At 43.9% G+C, this 22,038-nt stretch overlaps 1 protein-coding gene across 1 annotated transcript in view; it reads left to right on the top strand.

Annotated features, from left to right (window-relative positions):
* Positions 1-430: 430 nt before the first annotated feature.
* RASSF3 (Ras association domain family member 3) overlaps positions 431-22,038 on the top strand; it is a 52,076-nt gene continuing 30,468 nt past the window's right edge. Inside the window, exon 1 of the mRNA XM_056515952.1 lies at positions 431-715. Coding sequence (XP_056371927.1) covers positions 587-715 — 129 coding nt within the window. The 5' untranslated portion in view covers positions 431-586. The remainder of the gene's footprint in view (positions 716-22,038) is intronic.

The raw sequence follows: 22,038 nt of genomic DNA, 5'->3' as shown, positions 1-22,038 counted from the left end.
GCGATGGATTCCGTTGTAGTAGTAGTAGTCCGTGCGCTGGTGATGGCGCGGAGCGGCCCCAGCCGCGGCTGCGGAACTGGAGCCTGCCACTGCTCAGCGCGGTCGCGGAGCCGGAATTCACGGATTGCCGGAACAACTGCAAGGGAAAAGCTTTCCCCATTATTTTGCCGTCCGTCATTTTTAAATGACTATTCTTTACCGTGCATAGAAGAGCGAAACTGGATAATTACTAGGGAAAAGTTTGGGAACTTCTTACTTCAGCAAGTAGCTGGGAAAGAGCACGGAGGTGCGGAGGCGCCGGCAGGAGTCGGGGCCGCGGGTCAGGACCCGGCCGGGAAGGAGCTCCCCAGGCTCACCTGCTGGCCGGGCGGGCGGGGGCGGCGCTGCCCGGGAGCCGGCGCGGCAGGAAGGAGCGGAGCGAGGGCGGGAGCGGGGCCGCCGGAGCCGCGGCTCCTCCTCCTCCTCCTCCCGCGCCCGGACCCCGCGGGCTGGGCGAGGAGCGGCAGCGGCGGGGCCCCATGCGGCGGCCGGGACGGCGCTCTCCGCCGCCCGGCCCCAGCACCACCAGCAGCCCCCGCCGCCGCCGATGACCTGGACCAGCAGCATGAGCAGCGGGTACAGCAGCCTGGAGGAGGAAGAGTCCGAGGAGTTCTTTTTCACCGCGCGCACCTCCTTCTTCAGGAGGCCGCCGGGCAAGAGCCGCGCCGCCCCACAAGTAAGTGCCGTGCGCCGGGCTGAGGGGCGGCTGTGCCGGGCCGGCTCCCTCCGGCTCGGCCTCCACGTGTCCGCCGCCCCCTCCCCCACGGGGAAGGACCCGCCGACCCGCCCGGGCGCCGGGACGGAGCGGGCGGAGGCGGCCGGGAAGGGCTTCCCTCGGCAGGCTTCCCTCGGCGGGCTTCCAGCGGGGTCCCGTGCGGCCCGGGGTCACCGGAGCGGCCCCGCCGGCGGGCCCCTCTGGGGCCGAGGGACCCCACTGCCCGCGGGCCCCTCTGGGGCCGAGGGACCCCACTGCCCGGCGGGCCCCTCTGGGCCCGAGGGACCCCACTGCCCGGCGGGCCCCTCTGGGGTCGAGGGACCCCACTGCCCGGCGGGCCTCTCTGGGCAGCCGGACCGAGGGACCCTCACTGCCCGCGGGCCCCTCTGGGGCCGAGGGACCCCACTGCCCGGCGGGCCCCTCTGGGGCCGAGGGACCCCACTGCCCGGCGGGCCCCTCTGGGCAGCCGGGCCGAGGGACCCCACTGCCCGCGGGCCCCTCTGGGGCCGAGGGACCCCACTGCCCGGCGGGCCCCTCAGGGGCCGAGGGACCCCACTGCCCGGCGGGCCCCTCTGGGGCCGAGGGACCCCACTGCCCGGCGGGCCCCTCTGGGGCCGAGGGACCCCACTGCCCGGCGGGCCCCTCTGGGGCCGAGGGACCCCACTGCCCGGCGGGCCCCTCTGGGGCCGAGGGACCCCACTGCCCGGCGGGCCCCTCTGGGGCCGAGGGACCCCACTGCCCGGCGGGCCCCTCTGGGGCCGAGGGACCCCACTGCCCGGCGGGCCCCTCTGGGGCCGAGGGACCCCACTGCCCGCGGGCCCCTCTGGGCAGCCGGGCCGAGGGACCCCACTGCCCGCGGGCCCCTCTGGGGCCGAGGGACCCCACTGCCTGGCGGGCAGGAATGTGCTCAGAAATCGCTGGTTCGTGCGGTGGTGACTGCCAGTCGGCCCCGCTGCCCCCTCTGCGGGGTCTGCCTCCCCGCTCTTTCGGAGCTCATTCCAAGGTGAATGACAGCCTCTTCAGCTGGTTTGTTAGCAGGGAAAGGCCCTCTGAAGTGTTTAAGTGGCTTGGTTTAAAGCATTCAGGCTCAGGCAAGTGGGGCTTTGAGGTGAAGAACTGATTAAATACAAAGCAAAGCTTTGCCCCTTGTGCGGGCAGCGTTGAAATTCAGCGGAGGACCTGTCCGACCCAGAGGAGTCATTAAACCATATAGGGTAAATCACACTTTTTTAGGTAAGCAGTCTATCCTCCCTCATTTCTCTCTTTCCAAAGCACAGGATCTCATTGTAGAGATGGATGGTGTCTTTGGAAACTATGGGCAAGCAAGCATGTTTTGTTTATGCTGCTACTTCTTCATCTGCTCCCACCGGCATCAGTGCCTTCTTTCTGTTCACTGTCTCTTTCTCTCTACAAACTCTTAGTAGTTTTCCCAATGGGTTTCAGTGTTAGTATGAAACATACTAACTGCTACTGTGGGGACCTGGTTATAAACTTGCTTTTGAAAGCCTGGTTATGTCAGCTGCTCCTTGGTCCACATGTGGCACTTGTCAAAAAACGTCACCTGTTGCCCACAGCCATTCCTGTAGGCTGTATTTTGCTGCAGAAAGCCAGTCTTGGTTTCTGTTTCTCTGAGGTTATGTTCCATTTGTGATTTGCTTAAAACTGAAACCCTCTAGCTGCCCCTCAGGAAACTCCTGCTCCCATTTGAGGAAGTGCAAGGGTTCTCTTGAGCTTTAATTTCCTTTGCAAAGTCTGGCAGGGAGCCTGGACACACCCTCTTCCTACACCTGAGCTTAGGCACTTGGAGCAAATAGGTTGGGAACCTATACCTAGCTGTGTATCAGGTCATGGCTGCTTCTTCAGGGTACTTCTCTTGACATCGCTCCTCAGCATTTGTTTTTCTCTCATCCATTTTGAGTTTTAGCCTCCCACTAACCTCAGGTGTTCTCTGGAAGCTGCTGAGTGCTGTGGAGTGTCCTTGAACTTCATCTGGTGACCTGTGCCCCATCTGGCTCCCACCTGCCCCTTAGAGAGGAGGATCCTGGTGTGATAGCACTGTATGAATAGATAGCTGACTGCTGTCCTCTGTGCAGCTACTGTATTGTGACGTGTGAGAGGGCCCATGTCTTAATTCAAATCCTAAAAACATACACATCTTTCTAATGCTATTGTATGAGTTGTGTTCCTAAATATAGTATAAGTAGTAGTATACATAACTCTATAAGTAGTATATTGTGCAAATGTGTAAATTGCTGTGTGTGGTGTTAACATTTCCAAGCAAGAGTGACTGGAAGAAAAACACAAAAAAAAACTCCCATAACTAAAATTTTATATTCTGCTCTAGTCACGCTTCCTAAAGTAATACTGCAGTGAGGTGTTGCAGGGTACATATTTAAGTATGAATTTACTAGGCTGGAACAAATTAATCTGTATTGCTGATTCTGCAGCATCAGAAATACTCAGCTAGTATTTCTAGTCATGAAGTTACTACCAGTTGCTCTCAACTGATGATTTATAGAGAAAAGAAAAAAAACTTCCAAACAATGCTGAATGTAGATTTCAACAGTCATGTGGCCAGTAAGAGTGAGTTTCCCCTTCCAGCAATAACAGTCATAATAAGCCTCTTTGTAGGGATGAGGATGTTACTTTTGGTTTGTATTTGAGGTTTAGTTAAAAAATGCATACTATGTCCCCTTGAGCAAAGAGAAAAGAGGGGAGCTGATAGTTATTGTTTCTGTGTCTTTCTCAACTACACAAATATTAAGTTTTGCAGTGTGGGTTTCTCTTCTTGCAGAAGAGTTTCAAGTGCTGGCAGTTAGGTTTATCCTTCTGTCTTAGTTCCCTCTGCCCCCTTGCTTGCAAGGAAGAAATGGCTTAGAGCATTTGGTTTGCAGCTGTGCCTGCAGAAAAACTCAGTACTAGTGTTTTGCCTTGTTTTGTATGGATTTCTAAAGGAAAGAAAGAGAAAAGGAAATTCACTAGCTTTAGTAATGAATTTTTGTCTTTGTTTCATTGGGCAAGGATGGGTTTAAATACACCAGATTCTGCAACTGAGACAGGATTAATGAATTGACTGCACTTCTGGTGTAAAATTTTTGTGATAGTACCTTTGGTCTTTGCTTAGGATGCCTAATCTCTAGAGTGGCTGAATATTTAGACAACTCTTCCTCTCTCTATACCACTTCTAAAAGAAAATTGAAGCATAAAACCATTGTATCATATAATAGACAGTATGGGTTCAGCAGTAGCCCCAAAGTTATTTCTTTAGCAAGAATAATAACTTCAGTCTGAGGGAAGTGTGACTAAAAATGCAGTTTGCTTTTTGCTGTCGTATTGCTCCTGAAAGTTTAGCTTTATTTAAGGTTTCTTATCCTTGTCTCTTGTAAGATTTGAGTGTCAGAGACTAGATGAAGCTTACTGTGGCCCTATTTCATGCTTGCAATGAGTCATTTAATAAACAAAAAAAAGCAGAACTGTAAATGTTTTTGTCCTGCCAGTCTGACTACTCATGTGAGGTAAAGTTATCCATGTACATAGGCTTTTGCAAGATCAGATGGGTGCTTCTCTATGATCAAGCCTTTGGAAATTGTCCACTCCCTGTAGAGAAAATACCAAAATAGGATGTTTGGCAAACTTTTGAAAACTGACCCCTTTCTCCCTATTTCCTCCCACCCACCCCCATCCTTCAGGAAAATTGAAAACAGTCATGCCTGCTGCTGCTGCAAGCCCCACCATATGCTGGAGGGATGTGCATCTTCCTGTGTATGTTTTCTGCTCTTTCCTTCCACATGCCAGTTCCCTGAATTATCCCACCTTGAGCAGGGTTGATGTAAATCCTTGCATTACTTTTCCTTTCTCAGGTATTTCAATGGACGGTGGCCTTTCAAGCATTGTAGGGGTTAGTTCCAAGCCATGCTGAGTTCATGCCTTTTGCAGGATGACTGCAAAAACCTGAAGACGTCCCTGTGCTTGGTTCTGTCTGTTCTGTTTGAGGGCCCCTACCACTGTAACTGTAAAGGTTTGAAACATGAAAAGAGGCTGTAGTCAATCTCTCTCTCTGCCCTTATGTGTGAGGAATCTGTGAGACAGGACATCACTGTGCTTTGGGAAACCTTGCTTTGGGAGCTGGCAGTGCTATGAAGGTCATGGATCCCAGCAAGAGGGCCAGTCCTGCAGGTTCTGTTCAGCATCTGAATTGTGAATAGTTTGCACTCAAAATGTGAGAGAGTTCTGGTTGATGTCTCCCACAAAATGGCTTGGATATGGGAAGTTTGACACTTGGATTCTGCTCTGTTCTTTGGAAAAAAACCCCCAAAATGCTGCTGTGTGCTCTTTTTTTCAACCATTTCATACAGGGCTCTGTAAAAGTGTTTACAAGAAAAATGCAGTCTCTTCTGTTGGCAGTTTCAAAAAATGCACGTGTTCCTTCTGCACCCAAGAATGTCCTCATTGCTTCACTGTCAACACTGGTCCTTCCCAGTCAGAGGTCTGATTTCTCCCTCTCTCTTCCCCTTACTGGTCTTTGTTTTCATGGCTTCCAGTCCTGCTAGGTTCCTTCCCCTGCACCCTCACCCAGTGCCCCCTGCCATGGCATTGGCTTTGTAGCTGTCTTTTCTGCATGTTAGTGGAATTTGCAGCTGTGGTAATGGTGATGGGAAAGGAAATTAATAAAAAAGCTGGAAATGGAAAGCAGATAGACAAGAGCAGAGGAGGTGTAAAGGGGAAAGGCAAAAGGCAGAGGGTGACAGTCTCATCCCTGACCAGTCCTGACAAGGTAATCAGCAATCTCGCATTTCACTGTTGGAGAAGAAGGTTTGAAGGGAAAGGTATAGCAATTTTTTGTTTTTTTTTTTTTTTAATGGATGAACTGGTGAAAATGGGAAGAAGTAGGACCAACTTCTGGACACAGACAACTCTTTTTAGGTTTCTTCCAGATTAATTTACACAGTAAGTCGAGGCATGTAATTGAGAGGAAGAGAGACCATAAAAAAAAGCATTTGATTTGGGAAGGAAGCAGTTTCTAGTAGTAAGATGCGATTTGTAGCTGCTCAAGCCTCGTTAGGACGTCTTTGTGTTACCAGTGTCCATTATTAATGTTTCACGTTGTTTGGCCATTACGACGACTCTTCCTGGGTTTCCTTTTAGTAACATTCCCTAGGGAAAATGGCTCTCCTGACTACCAGAAAAAATGAGGTTTCTAATTATAGGCTTGCTTTGGAGCCAAAAAGTTTAGATTTGTGTTTGACATGTAGTCGTGAAACTTACTTTAAAAAAAGCAACTAAAAATATCCAGTAATTTTTTTTTTTTTAATCCATTTGGCAGTCAGTGAATATTATGGGATAAACATTGTCGCAACTGAAATACTTGAAAGTTAAGAGCTGAAGGAATGAGTAGGATAGAGATTGTCTATTTTAAGCCCACATCACTGTGGCAGTAAACTAGTGGTCCTTATTTTGTGTTTTTGCCTCACTCTTCTCTTGGAGCACTTGACGTGGCATGTGTGCATCACTAACTTGGAGGGGCTTGATGCCTTTTTGTGGTGAACTCTAAGTCCCCTGCTGATGTCTGACAGCCTCTGGAGGTGAGATGAGATTTATGCTCTGTGCAGAGGATGCTGATTGACGTATGCTGCTTTGTTATCACAGTTGGTTCCTGGAATCATCGGTTTAAATTTTGAGGACTTAACTATATCAAATAGTAACTACTAGTGCACACAAAAAATTAAGAAACAGGTTTAGGAGAGATGATTAACATACTATCCTAATTAGAGTTCAGGTCACTAAAACATGATGTCATGTTTGTGTCATGAGTGCAGCACCAGCAGCAGGTAGTATTCAGATAGATGAGTAACTCTTAATCTCTACACTGTTTTCTTTAGACCATTTTGGGAGAGGACCTTGCTGATTAATGTTTAACTACTGCAAGAACAAAATTACAAAGAAAAACTAGAAGTAGAAACTGATGCTAGTTTGTCTCTTCTGTAAAAAGTCAGCGGCACCAGTGCTGAATTAACAATTGCAAACAGTACTGGCTCATGGGTTAGGCACAAAGGGTCAGAGGGAATGGGGTAACATTACAGGCTGGCAGCTGGTCTCTCATGGAGTTCTACAGGGCTCCATCTTTGGCCCAGAGCTTATCCACATCTTCATTAATGACATTAATTATGATAATTCTAGATGCAGGACTGGAAGGAATACAAAATAAATTTGCCAATGGCACTAGATTGAGAGGAGTTAAGTCTCTCAAAGGCATAGAGACACTGATAAATTAGAGAGATGGGCAATCAGCCAGCTGTGTGAAGTTTAACAAGGGCAAATGACAAGTTTTGCGCCTGGGATGGGACAACATCCCCAACACTGGATGTATGGACAGACCAGGGAATGAAAGGCTGGAGAGCAGCTCTGTGGAAAGGGACCTGGAGGTCCTGGTCAAGGGAAAGTTGAACATGAGTCAGCAGTGCCCTGGCAGCCAGGAGGGCCAGCTGTGCCCTGGGAGGCATCAGGAACAGCATCACCAGCTGGGAAAGGGAGAGGGGGGGATTGTCCTGCTCTGCACTGGGACCTCACCTTGAGTGATGTGCAGTCTTGGGCAATGTAAGGAAGATGTTCCCCAAAACTGTAAGCAGTGGGCACAGTGTAAGGAATATATTAAGCTATTGGAGAGTGTCTGAAGTGGGGCAGTGAAGGTGTTGAAGGGGCTTGAGGGGAAAGGTGTATGAGATGTGAGGAAGGTCACTTCGGCCTGGAGAACAGGAGACTGGGGGGAGAGCTCTTTGCTGTCTCAACTTCCTCATGAGGGGAAATGGAGGGGCAAATACTGATGTCTTAACTCTTGTAACCAGTGACAGAACTCAAGGGTATGGCCTTAAAGTGTGTCAAGGGGAGGCTCAACCTACATATCAGTAAAAGGTTCTTCACCCAGAGGGTAGTCAGCCCCACAAGAGAAGTGGTCACAGCACCAGCCTGACAGTATTCAAGAAACGTTTGGACAATGCTCTCAGGCACATGGCGTGATTTTTGGGGTGTCCTATGTAGGGTGAGGAGTTGGACCTTCGTAATCCGTATGGGTCCCTTTCAACTCAGGATATTCTATGATTCTAAATAAACTGATTAACAAAGATTTTTTTGATTAAGTGCTTGGTATGTAATACAGCATTTTCCTGTGACACTATACTAGAAAGTCAAAACAAGCAATGTAAGCTTTGTGAAGAGAGACATGAGAGTAACAGGTCTCTTGTTCAGCTCTCCTCATGGATAAAGCCAATGTTCAGGCAGTAGATTGGGCCAGGCTACTCAGTGTACCCTGCACTTCATTCTTAGGTAGAAATAGTAGGGCTGTTACAGATGCGTGCTCACATTTGAAAAAAATATATGTTAGCTATATATATATATATACACACAAAATATTTAGATTTATATATATATAAATCTGATGCACACATGTGGATTTTTCTTTTGAGACCGACATTCAGGAAAGGTCTTGCAACCAGCAGTCCCACAGATGTTGTACCCTGATGGGACTGAAGCTAGCCCAGGATGCTGTCATCCCCCCAGTTTCAGTGCAGCAGTTATCCAACTACTGCATGGTCAGGCTTTTGTATGGGTTCAGGTGCCTGTATCAAAGCCCACGCATTTCTGTAGACAGGTATGAATTGACTTGGGGTGAGTAATTGCTGCTTTCCTTTTGGCATGCTTGCTGTTCTGTGAGTTGATGAAATACTGCAGACAGTTTTGAGGAGAGTGCTTCCTATGCAGACATGTATTTGGCTATGCTAAGTAGCCACATGTGATTTATGTAGCAATTAAGAATGCTTTCTAGTTACTCATCTGTGTGTGTGTTGGAGAGGAATTTGTGTTCCTGTATGCAGAGGAATCTGTGCTGTGCTGAAAATAATAGTAAAAGCAGCAGTGGTTCATCTGCCTCTGAGGATGTATCAAACGTTGATGTTGGCTATGTAGGAGTACTTGGTGTGCTGGTTGTCAGCTTCTCTGTCTCACTCTTTACCTACTAAGTAATTGTAGAAAATGCTGTTTGCAAGTATGTTTCTTTCATAAACTACATAAAATAATGCACGGGGCAAATTATAAAGGCAGTTGTCTCTAATCCTTTATAGATATCGCTGTTGTCCCTAATTAGGACTGTTTTTATTGTTATCTGTCTCCTCACTGACCCAAGGTGTGGTCAGTTGCATACATGCACAGTCTAACCATGCTATACACTTCCTCACAGTGCACAGTCCTTGTATCTTGTGTTTGCAGTACACAATCAATACAGGCTCTCTAAAGCCTAATTGGTAATAATAAAAACTGACTATCAATTTCTTCTCTGACTCAACGTGATAGTTTGCCGAATATTTAATTACTTAATTTTATTTCTGCTGAAGCAGGAATCCCACAATTTGACTTGTCCCCCTTGAAGTAAAGTTTGTAATAGAACAGACTTGCTAATACTTCACAAGTAGCTTAATGCCTTTTTTGGTGGTTAATAACCTCTGTTGTAGAGAACTTCTTCTCAGTGACTTCTTCTGTACAGTTGTGCCTTGGTCACACTAGCCTGTAAACTTGAAAGAGTTTAGGTCAGATGTTTCATTTAGAGCATTATTTTTCTCCTAGTGCATTGCTCTCTTCTGAAGAATTGGCCTCCTCAAGATCAAAGCCTGCTCATCTTGCTGTTCATCCACCAGCAACTTTATTTAGTGTGTTGATTTAGATACATAAGGTGAGATTGTGGGAGTCTTTTTGTTCAGAGCTGCTCACTTAATTGAGAATTCATAGGAGAAGCATCTGGTAAACCCATATAAACTCCAGCAACTGCACTAGGGATTTCAGCATGACCCATTGTGATTATGTGTACAGAAACTGGCATATTCCTTGGCACTGCCTGAAAGATTAAGAATTTGGTGGTTGTGTATTGCATAATGGGAGAATTGGTCTGCATTGTTTCTCCTCATGTTTTGAATGAGTAAGCTCAAGGGTCAGTATTATTGAGATTAGCATGAGTCAGTGCAAATTTTCGAAACAGATGTAATTTGAACTACTGTATTACAATCTTTTTATTATATTATTGATGTATGGAAGGGTTGTGTAGTATAGGCATAGACAGGTGTCTTATGTTACCCTTTACGATAAAATGTGTAAAAAACCCCTCAACTGCATTTTTTTTTGCGTCTTTAATTAGCTGGCAAGTAGTAGAAAAGTTGGCATGTCACAAGTGACCTAGGGTATGCCTAAAGTGCACAGCAGGTGTGTGCTGTAGCCAGCTGCAGGAACTGATTGCCCAGCTTTCCAGACTGGGGACTTAAGGAATGGTCATCCCCTTTTTTGTTGCCATACATGTGTGTTTAACTTTGAAAAGCAGTGGACAGAGAACATTTCTGCAGAAGCGCTTCTGGATCTGTCAGGCTAGACTGTTGAACCCAAGTGTTGAAGACCAAGGAACAGAAATATGAGCAGGAGGAAAGTTCTTTTTAATCCTGTCACACTTACAGGCTGCCCATTTCCATCACAAGGAGTACTTGGATCCAAAAATTAGACCCATGTGATGGCTGTGATATAGCTGGGGTAAATGCTGCAATAAGGGGATGCTCCTGAAAATTGCTAAAATAAATCCCTAACTCTCCATGTGGCAGGGACTTGGCAGCTGAAAGCTAGAAATAGGTATAACCTTTATATTTGATAGTGAAGGAGGAGCAGGAGGAAGGAATCTTTGTATACAAGACGTGCTCAAGCTCTTGAAGGATAATATGAGCACTTACCAACTGCTGAGAGCAAACTGGAGTAAATTATCCTGCATACAAGTGAGGCATGGTAAAAGTAATTTTGAGATGGTGAGTTGATTTGTGACTCTGGTGTCTTTTAGGAGCTCTGATAGAAAGAAGGGAGAGAAAGTATTATATGTGTCTTGCTGTAAGTGCAGGCTGAAAAATTGCCTGTTCATATTTCTGCTCGTTGGATTGATATCTTATGTGGAAAAATACACAGCTGAACCTGAAGTTCATGCTTGAAGCAGTTGCTCCATTAGGCACCCACATATGAGTGCTGGCAGTGTAAGAGCAGCAGAGCCAGGGAAACATTATTTGTGCAGGCAACCTGAGGCAAGCAGTAACCAGACTCCCATGTAACCTGCACAAGAGAAATCTGCTTTATTAAGGGGAACTTGATCTTTCATTAAAGAAATCTTATTCTGGTCATGATACTCTCAGCTTTCCTGGAACCTAACTTAGCACAGTGTTACTTTTCTACTGAATTTATAACTCTGAAGTCTGATTTTCTGTATATAGAAGTTTATCCAGACCCTTTGCGTTAATTTTTATGTAAAATCTAATATGAGGGGGAGTTTGCAGTTTTTGCATGAGTTAGCAGGTCAACTGAAGTTGAACTGGGAATATTCAACTTAATATTCAAGGGCGCTTTATTTGTTGAATTAAGGGAATGCCTTTTCCCTCTTCCAAGAATATGGGATGTGGGCTGATAATTAATGTCAGGAGTCTTAATCAATTCTGTCTGTAATGAAAATAATTTAGGTTTTTTTTTAGAGAACCCAGTAAGTGGGTCTCAGGATCTAAATAAGTGAATTCACAGTAGCTGGTTAAGATAGTCTTATGGAGTGGGGCTATTGCAGAGTTCAAAGACTGGAATATCCTTTGTTGTATTTGGTAATGTAATTTAGTTGTTTCCCTGGAGAAGCGACTCTTAAAATACTGGATTACTTTAGTTACCTTCTAATTCACTGTAGTGGTAAGAGCCTACTGCATATGCATATGAATGTCAGAGGAGACAGCAAAGCTTCTGGACATCAGTCAGATAAACCTCTGAATCAGATAATCACATTATTTTAAATTGCATTTTTCTATTCTCATTGCATATGATGTTGAATTAATTTATGTCATTAGTTATCTTTCTTAAGTTTTTTCTTTGGGCTCTATGACGATGTCAAAAATAGTTCCTGAACAATGTCCTACCCTCCCACTCCTGCTTATTTTTTCTTCAAGGTCCTAGCCAAGCAAGAGCTTGCTTTATTCTTAGGGTACTAATTACTTTCCCTTCTTCTTTAAGTCTGAGAGTGATTTATACTGCTATTGCTTATAACAATTATAACAAGAATTGCTGATAAATCTAAATACTTTCTCTAAACATTCTCTGTACCAACTGCACAGTATTGCTTTGGGGTCTGATTAAGGCTTCATGGGAACAAGTCTGTTTTCATAGAAATTGAAAAATGGTATTAGTGTTCAGCTGACCATGTGATCTATTACTCTGAACTTTTGTTGGTCCCTTGCTTGCCTAGGAGGTATTTTTACTGCTTTAAAAATAGTACAATGTTAGCAAAATAAAATTCAGCTTAACTGAAGCCACCATGTTTTAATTAAAGTATATTAGAGAAAATATCTTCTATAAGACTTTTAATTCTGCACTGTAAATTACAACTTTTTTTCTTGAGTGAATGTTCAGTAGACTGTGTTGTCAAAGAATATAATAATTGGGGCAATGTTCTTATTGCTGACTCAAACCTGTGAGCAACAGGACTTCATGAATTAGATTTAACTGTGGGTTTCTGGTTTTTTGCTGCTCTGGTCAGAATTATTGATCTGTAAAATGAAGCAGACGGTTCCTGTGCTTAGTACGGTGAGATTTTTATATTCCGGATTAGGCTGGATGCCAGTTAGCCAGCCACTGTCTACCCTTCACAGTGTAGACAGTTCCTACATCTTAGACCTTATCACAGCTTATATAACATTATCCCAAATAAATGCCAAATATTTAGGCAAGGTGGAGAGCCAGTGATGCTTTGTGAATCAAAGTGGCTGTGTTGCTAGTAGGGCATATTTCACCAGGGTTTCTCTTTTGGTTTGTTAAACCATAGGGCACTTGTGATTGTGTTGATACTGTGATAGAAGGTTTGTTCTGAAATACAGAAGTAATTCCTGATATATACCTTCCTCAAGTTCTGAATAAGAATGGAACTGTCTGTAAAATAGTAACCCTAAAGAAGTGCCCAGCTATCAGAAGATACACATAAGTTGGTTTGAAACATGGCAGGCTGTGTAACGCAAATTTGACTTCTTTATGATCGCCAAATCATAGTGAGGTTCCTGGGAGTCTAATTCTGTGTTTTGTCACCAGAAAGCCGCTTTGTGCTCACTCTGCCTGAGATGAACTTGTGAAGTGTGTTTTCAGGCAGCAGAGTTATTTACAGCACCCCCTTGGTTTGGCTCACTCCTCTTGGGTGTCCTTGGTTTTCCAGTTGCTGTTACGCCATCCCCCATTGGCAACAGTGGGCATAGGAGCTTTTGGGAAGAGTCTTACACCTGCTGAGCTGAATCCTATGGAAGAATAAATTTTCTTCTCTTACTGTGCTCCCCTGGAAGGGGTCATCCCACATGCAAGGAAAGCTTTAGGTACTCTGATGATGGAAATCTCTGCTTTGATTGTCATAGCAGCTGGCGATTCAAATATCCAAACTGTTCCACATTGTTCCACATATTCCTGTGACTGGGGGGTGATCAGGTGCCTTAATGCAAATCTTGGAGGATGTAAATAACTTACAGATTATTCCAGTAGAACAGAAGTTACATATTTAGAAACATCTTTCTAAAGATCTTCTGTGTTTGCCCAGTTATGGGCAAGAGTGATTAATAGAATTATATCAAAGGTTTTATTTTATGGCTAGAGTTTGTGGGTTTGTCTACACTGACAGCTGCTTTTGAATTCATGTGAATGTGTTCACATGGTGGGAAGCTTATCTCAGGATGGGGGAACATGACTGTTTATATTGTGCTAGAAGGTTGATATGTGAAGTGAAACATCAAAGCAGTTTCTAATGCTCTGAACTTTAAAACTTGCAGTTAATTTAATTAAAAAATAATTAGAGGCACATCTTTCCCCACCCCTGAATGCAGACCCCAAATATTCTTCAAAGCATATTTGATTTTAATGATTTGGTGATTTCCTCCCTGAGGCTTTTTTTAACTTGCCACTGGCATATAATAGATGTAGCTTTGAGTTGCAATGATAAGAGACTATTAGTGCAGTAGGTGTTTGCCTCTTAAGACAGTAAAATTATATGTTCTATGGAAATAGCCTAGTATTAATCTTTAGAGATCTATCTGGAAGATAAGAGTGGGGGGAAAAAAAAAGCCTTTCAGAAGGCATTTCACATTTGGAAGTAATTGTGTTAGAAACAAAAGGCAGTAGAGTATGTTTTATTATAAGGATTATTAAAACTAGCATTGGCATTTCTTTGTTGTAGGTATGGGCATTACAGTGTGCTAAGGGCAGTGTCTCGGTCTTGTCATCCCAAGACAGGCAGTCATTAGAAAGGTGGTGCCATTCCCAAGACGGGAAGGAACTGTGTTTTTTAGCTACTTGCCAAGATCCTCTCTCATTCTATGCACACTCCTGGGTAATGTGCTCTGGAAGACCCTGTTTGAGTGGGGAGGTTGGACTAGATAATCTCCAGTGGTCCCTTCCAATATTACTCATTCAGTGATTCTTCCCTGTCTCCTTGCTGTGTATTTCCAAATGAGCCTCAGTACTGCCCTTCCAGAGAAATCCAAACTTTGTTCTAACTGTTCGCAACAGACAAGCAAAAAAGTCTGAAATATGGTGGGGATGCCGTACTGAAACTGAGCTGGAATTGCATCCCATTCTCTTTTTTCTGTAACACCAGAACATAACTTTCCTGGTCAACACTTGCTCTGTTCCCTCTTTGTTGTTCTTGTGGTTTCTGTGCACTTCCATGGCTCCATGCTCACAAGGAGATCTAACCTGCAGTGGTAATTGGTTTGCTAATCTGCACAGGTTGTGTGTAGATAGTTGTTTTTTTGGGTTCATAACTTCACCATACTTTGCTTTTAGTTAAGCAAAACATCTTGGTGAAAACACAATAGGCTGAATGTTAAAGGTAAGTTGTATTAAGATGTAAAAGGTCAGAACACAGGCCTGGTGAAACTCACAGCGCTCGTTTTTTTGAGTATTTTGTAGAAGGGAGGTGCCGAGTACTGCCAGGTTTCCAGTCTCCTAGATTTATCCTATGAACCATGGGGATCAAGTCTCACAAGGCAGAACACAAAGGGATCATCATGGAGCAGATAATCCTACCTCTGTTGTTTAGGCCCTGTCATATCTCAGCCACACACCTACAAGGTGGATGTGGCAGGTTGAAGGCAGTTTCAGTGTGGCTGCCATTGCTTGAGCAGAGGGTGTGGTTCCACCGAAGCTTTAGTTTAATTAAGGTAGGTTTTTGCTCAGATGCCTTCCTTGGATGAGATCTTTCTGTGGTTGCAAGAGGAACAGCTGTGGTTCTGGAGCAGATGGGGGAATGTGCAGATGGAGAACTGACTGAGCTGGGCTTAGCTGATGGAGCTGCGCTTTGGGAGGGAAAGCCCCAGCTGATGGTGCAGTGAAGATGTGCCTTAGAGTGTTTTGACAGATTTCTTAACTGGATAGACATGATACAGGTAGGCAGGGGGTGGAGAAGTCTGGGCGTTTTGGTTTTGTGTGGTTTTGGTTTGGCTTTTTTTTCTTTTGGTGCTTGTTTTTATTCTTTTAATGAATAATGGTTCTGAAAGGAAGAAAGCAGTAGAACTTCTTGAATGACAAATATGCTTTGGTATCTGACAGAAAGTTGTGCAGCAAATAGGATTGCAATGTAAACCTTAGATTTACTTGCAGGTGCTTGATTTTCAAAATACACACAGTTGTGTGTTCCTAGTTCTTTGTATTTTCTGTGGCTTTAGAATCCTTCCTTAATTGTTCCCTGTAACAGGTTTAACACGCCAGCTCATCCATTTAGAGAATAAAGTTAAGGGCACTATTTTCAACATATTGAAATGTATTTTAAATGTTATGCCATACCAAAAGGTAACTGCACTCTTTCCTATGCCTTGACTAACTTCAGTCTCCAGCTGTTATAGAATTTTTCCACTGCAAGTGTGAGCCTGTTCATGGAAATTGGGTGTCAGTCTTTTGATTGTTGCTTTGCTTGCCAGTTTTGAGGGGAGGTTAGAAGGGATTTATTAAAGTTTGACAAATGTATAATCAGTATCTATTTTCATGCCACTTCACAAAAGGTTTCACAGCTGAAACTGCCTGTGGTAATGAGTGCTGTAATCAACCTTTTGCCATGATTTTGTTTTGGGCTTTACTGATTATGGTATGAACTGTACTTACTGCTGTTTTCATAAGAGTAAATATGGGCAGCTTTTTGGATATAGCTGCTTGAGAAGGTTTATTTTGCGGGATGGAAGGCATAAAAATGTAAGTGAAGAAGCTACAGCAAGGGAGGAGGCAGCTGCTCTTGGCAGATCTTGCTCTGCTGATGGACCACTGGAAGAAGAGAAGGTGAGCCTGTGCACTCCTTCTGCCTTTTTTTAATCACAGAACAGGGACATTTGGGCATCTTGACTTCTGACTGTATAATAATTTAATTTGCATGTTTTAAAGAGGGAGAACATTGCCTGATTACCTTCTGGGCAAAGTGGAAAGCCACATTGTGATTCTTCTTTTGTCTTTTTTTTTTTCTTCTTTTTTCTCTTCTCCCTCACAAGACTGATGATAATAAATAGGACAGAACTCAGATGGGTAAGGCACTAGTTTTCAGGATCGTGGTAAGTAGCAGAGCTGTGTATGCTATTAATGAAAGAAAAGTGTGGAGTTCAAAAAATATGTAAAATGATACCTCATTACATGGCAGATTAGATCTATTTTTTTACCTTGGTTGTTTTTGTTGTATGAGACACAAGATGTTCCCTCCCTTCCTTGTTCTCTTAGATCTTTCTCTTACAAATGTGTGACTCTTCTTCAGGTACTTTGTTAGAACAAACGAGGAACAAGTACGGATGGTTACCAGCAAACTGGGGAGCTACCAGCAGGAGCAGAAGGACCAAAACCTTACTGACATTGCCAAGACCTGAAAGCATATGGTGCTTTTTTGGAGGCAATCTCATTTTGCAGTAGTCTCTGAATTTGACCCTTAGATTAATACAGTGCACTGGGGCACTGAGAAATTGTGTAAATACTTAGATTTGTGCATAATCAGTTTTGGTTCTGGCAATTAATACTATTTTTAAGGAAGCAATTACAAAGTCTGTTTTATTTTACTGACGGCTGAAAAAGGGAGCCTTTGGACTCAAAGAGCATGTGTGTGTTTAGCCCTCAGGAGAAATGGAGTGTCCTTGTGAAAAGACCAGGTGGCTGTACATGGCCTCTGTCTCTTCCTTCTTCCCTGGCTCAAAGGTTCTCTGTGTGTAGCACCCATGTGAAGAATTAGATCTCCTCTGGGGAAAGGGCTGATGTGAGCAGGTGTAAGAGCCTCTGTGAGTGCTCCAGCTCACTGGCACGGCTGTGGCTCAGTCTCTGCTGCCAACAGGCACTCCCTCGTGTCAGTGCAGTGTGCTGGCTTTTGTTCCTGCCTTGGAGAAGAGGCCCTTCTGCTCTCCAGAGAGCTCTGCCATGACCTGGGTACAGGATAAGGCATCTGGGTGACCAGGCTACCTGGAAGAAAAGGGAGGGCTCTGGGTCAGCTTCTGTGCAGGTGAGGGATGCTGGAGTTGGGAGCAGGCTGTGAGCCCTGCAGCTTGAGTGTTCAGTTACCAGTGCAGGAAGCTGGAGAGCCAGCATGCTGGGCCCCTTATCCCAAAGGGAGAGGAGTCCAGAGAGTTGAACAGCAAGGAGGATGTCTCAGGGAGCACCTGCTGCAACTGGAGCAGAGGTTTGCACACATGCTCGGTGCTGTGGGTGACCTCAGTGGGGCTGGTGGCCAGGTGGAGGTGCTGGTCTGTGTTACAGCAGTGCAGGTGTTGGGTTGGTAGAAGCTCTGAAGATGGTGACCTGATCTGAAAGGAATGATGAGTCTAGTCTGTGCTGTACAAACAGTGATGTTTGAGAGCAGCTTATGTGTGAGGAAAGGTTTGCAGGGTTTTTGTCATCTTCCAGAGACTGTTTTGTTGTGTGTCAGAACTAGCTGGACTAGCTTTATGCTGATACCATCAACTTTTGTGTGTTCTTTTAAACCTCTTCCTTGGTGGCAGTAATGCCTGAAGAGGTCATAAAACAATACCTCGCTGGATGCAAATGATTTTCAGATTGTCTCTTAAGCAAACTTATTTATAAGCATTGGTGTGTTGGGTAATTGTTAACTGTAAATCCCTCCTGTTTGCTGCTTGGAGACATGAGGGTAGTTGCTGGTGGTAGACAGGTGGTTAAATGTCCGTGCAGAAGTCCAGAAACCACAGCCTAATACTAATCCATTGACTTCTTTTGCAGTATTAGGTGAATATCCTAAGAGTTCAGATGTAGTTTAAAAATGATGTTGACAAACAGTGAAAGTGGGTGAGAGACTGAAATTTGTAAAGCTGCTGTCCACTAATTGTACTTTTGTATCACATGTTTGCCAGTAAAAAGAAAAAAACTGCATCATTTAATTTTTGGCTAGACAGGCAAATGCAGACCTGGAAGTGTTTGCTCTGGCACCCTTCATTGCTTATGAGAGTCTTTGCTTATGACCTGAATTCTGGGAAGATATCCAAGCCCTCTGCAGGCTGAAGTGCTTATCTCTTGAGTGTTTTCTTTTCTTTTGCACAACAGAATACACAGACCTTCTTAGCAAATGCAGACCTACTTAGCAAATGCCCATGCAATTACAGCTCTGTGTCCCATTTCAAATTCTGCCCTGCCAAGGCTATGCATTTAAAGGTCTTGTTCTTCATTTCCACTTTGTTCTTTTCACCTGAACCTTGGTGGTCTCTTTTATTATCTCAGTTTGAAAATGTTCTTAATCTTACAGCTTATTTTCAAGGTTTTCTGTCATCTTGCATTCATCTCTGGAGGAAAGATTCATTTTCTGAGCAAAACAAGTTGTCTTCTGTTTTTATTTGAACAATTGCACGGTTAACATAAGTGCATGAAGAATTTTTGCTTTTGCACCCTTGTTACTGATGTAGCAGTAGCCTCTTGCAGGAAGCTGCTATGAGAGTGGTGTTTCTGAAACTCCTAAACTCCCTTTTCATTGCTGCAGGAGAGTCATGTTGGCATAAAAGACCTGTGGTGTTCACATGTCTGGTGCCTGGGGAGGTTGAAAGCTCTCTGTGCATGGCACAAGTAGAACTATGAGTGGCAGAAATATGAGTGGGTTTGTGCTGTCTCTCGGTGTAGCTGTTTCAAAATGAGTTGTTGCTGTGGAAGAGGTATAGCTTAACACAAAACCTTTCCTGACTTGCTGCGTGTGGTGGGACCTCAAAACTGTCCTGGCTATCTGATTTTAGCTCTGTTTCCTGCAGAATGACACTTCAATTCCCTCTCATAAGCTTTTAGATAACGTCTAGAACTCACAAAGGTCTGGAAACACACAGGTATTGAAGGTTCTACAGACCTTCAGCTAGCCTGTAAGAAGGATTTGCAGAGGAACAAGCCCTGCTGGTGCTCCAGCCAGAAGATCGGCAAATGCCATTTGAGACATCAGGGCAGCAGCTCAAAAGACAAGCTGTACAATTTGTACAAAGGAGAACAACTTGAATCACAGCTTGCCTCTTTGGAGGCATCCATGTGGAAGTGTCATGGAGTTTAGTTAACAAGTAAGTTGTATGCAAGATCAAGGTGAATGGGGCTTTATTAGTTCCTTTGCATTCAAACCACTTGGGGGTTTCTTGTTGCCTTTTCAGAGGCTACTGGAAGAATTTTCTGCATTGAGTGAAGCTGATGCTGTCCCTGACCTTGGGTTGTTTGAATTAGAAAATGTTTTTAGAACAGCCTTGCTTTTTTAGAACAAAGGAGGACTGGGAAGTTTTGAAAAGTTAGATAAATAACCATGTGTTTGTATGGCCTGTAGCAGCCTGGACTCTTCATGGCAGGGAGTATAGCAGGAGCTTTGTTCCACATTTCTGTCCTGGCTCTCCCTCTGGCATTGGGGGCACTCTGAGTGCTCAGTGTAGGGAAGGGAAATGGATTGTGTCCACTGCCACTGACTGTGGCTGTGTTGTCAGTTCTATGTGTTTATCTAGAGAAGAGTCAGCATCCTAAGTGTGTTTACTGTCTTACACAGTGTTTGGCATAGTTCACTTAGTGCCCTAGACAGTCCAGGAGCCTGCCTAGTTAAAGAAGACAACTTACTTTTGTCTCAAAACAATGAAAAGCTGTGAATGCTCCCAGTGAAGGAGGCTTGATACTACCTTTTCCCTGGACTTCTGTGTATTTGTTGCAGTGCAGAGGTTATCCATTACCCCTTTCCCTTTGGAGTTGCAGATACTCGAGCATCCTTCCCATCCCCCAGTTCTGCCTCTCAGTGCTTCCTCTTCTGGAATAAAGTGCTGTAGCACTTCCTTCAAAGGGCGTTCTTAGCTGGGAAGCTCCTGAGGTAGATGTGCTGAGCAGCAGGCCTGTTCTGGATTCTGGCAGGATTATGAGTACGTGCTTTCCCCTAATCATTCTTATCATGAGACAGATAAAAATGGGCAGATGCATCTTTAATGCATTTATAGACCTCAAAGGATTTGGCTTTCTTTTAAAGCAGGCATCTGGCTTTGCATTTTGTACTTAGCTTTCTCTTGGTTTCTTGAAAATCCCCTGTGGTCCATCCCTTCTCTCGCCTTTTGCAGATACTTATTGGAGGTTATTTCCAATGTTGAGTGGGATTTAGGAATGACTTTTAGAAGTGGTGTGTCTTATTTCTGCAGAACTAATTTTCTGGAAGAGTTTAAATCTGTTATTGGTCCTCTAAACAACCCAAGAAATCTTGTGTGGAAAATCTGCTTCTAGATCCATTCTGTGTTCTATAGCAGAGGCTGAAGAAGGGTCTAGTTTCCTCCAGATGAGGCAAACACTGGAAAGTTTTTTATTAGGAAAAACAGGTCAAATACGTCTTCATACTAATCACATCTGTGTTTTTTAGAATTAAGTAAAAAGAACGGCATATTTTGGTCTCTGCAATTCTCTGACCTGAATAAGTTTGTTTGAGGTGTTTTGGGCTTTTTTTTTTTTTCTTTGCTTAACCAACAGTTGATATAAGAGGGACAGGATTGAGAACCTCCTGGTTTCTAAATAAAATTCCATTTGATACAATCTTTTGTATTTTGACAGGGAAAAAATGTTTTTGTTTTGCAGTTCATGTGACATGGGATTTAGTCATATATGACTATATAATATATATATATATATATATATGACATATACTGTATGTCGGAACAGAGGATGATGTTTTCTTTATCTCTTTGCTGCTTTTACCACTTCCATCTTTGGAAAACGGGATTCGTTTGGAGTTCTTGGTTATTGTAAGCAGCTGATTACATGTCTTAGCCAGAACACGCAAATGACACTTTCCCTAGCAGCTGGTTGATTGGAGGCAATTGTACTCTGGGATGTTAGTAAACTGATAGGCTGTCAAGGAAAGCTGGAGTATTTGTAGGGTCAGTAAAAATACCTTAAAGCAGGAAAATTAATTTTGAATAAAATAACAAAATGTTTGAATTTGTAATCTGGCTAAATCTCAATATCTTTTTACTGTCTGCCTTTTATGAGATGCTTCCTTTCCTATTGAGGATGTCTTGCTTCTCAGAAACTGCATTACATGACTTTGATGCTTTGAAGAAAGATGGTTCGTTCTGCAGGGTGGATTATAAGCGAGTGATTTATAAGGAAATCATGAAGCACATTAGGAAACTTTTTAAACATTAAGTCTGGTTAGAAATATTAATAAAGGAAACACTTCTTCTGAATGCGGAAGTGATGCCTAGACAAGGACAGTGTGACATTTGCAGTTCTGTAATTTTAAAATAGTTTCTGGATAAAATTTTCCTTTTTTTTTTTTTTTTTTTTTACAGTAGCAATTGTTTTTATTGTTAATAGTCAATTACTGGACAGAAGAGATTCACATTTAAGTTTATTAAATGTATATCCTTCTAAGTGAGTGTGTGAAAATTTTGGCATGCATGAAACTTGTCTCAATGACCCTGTAATGTCATAAAGGGCACGTGGTGATTTGCGTCATTTCAAGTAGCATTTTCCCATACTAATTCTCTTCACTACAGGCCCCAAGTCAAAATTTGAATGGTGCTTTATCTAATAAACCTCACAGCTGTCCCTGGCTGCAGAGCTGACAGTTCATTCAGCATACAGAGGAAATGCATCATCTGACTGAAGAAGTATTACAGTCTAGAGTGAGCAAACCCACACAGGCTTGACTCTGCTCTGGCACAGAGGTAACTTGTGAGGTTGTCCATCAGCTCCCAGTGAAAAAATTCAGCTGAGGATGGAGGGCTTGCCAGGTTTAAAGGCACATGGTGAATTTCTAA

The sequence above is a fragment of the Oenanthe melanoleuca genome, chromosome 1A (genome assembly GCF_029582105.1).
Source record: "Oenanthe melanoleuca isolate GR-GAL-2019-014 chromosome 1A, OMel1.0, whole genome shotgun sequence".
Lineage (NCBI taxonomy): Eukaryota > Metazoa > Chordata > Aves > Passeriformes > Muscicapidae > Oenanthe > Oenanthe melanoleuca.
The sequence above is the reverse complement of the archived record's forward strand: the minus strand, read 5'-3'. Positions and strand labels throughout refer to the sequence as shown.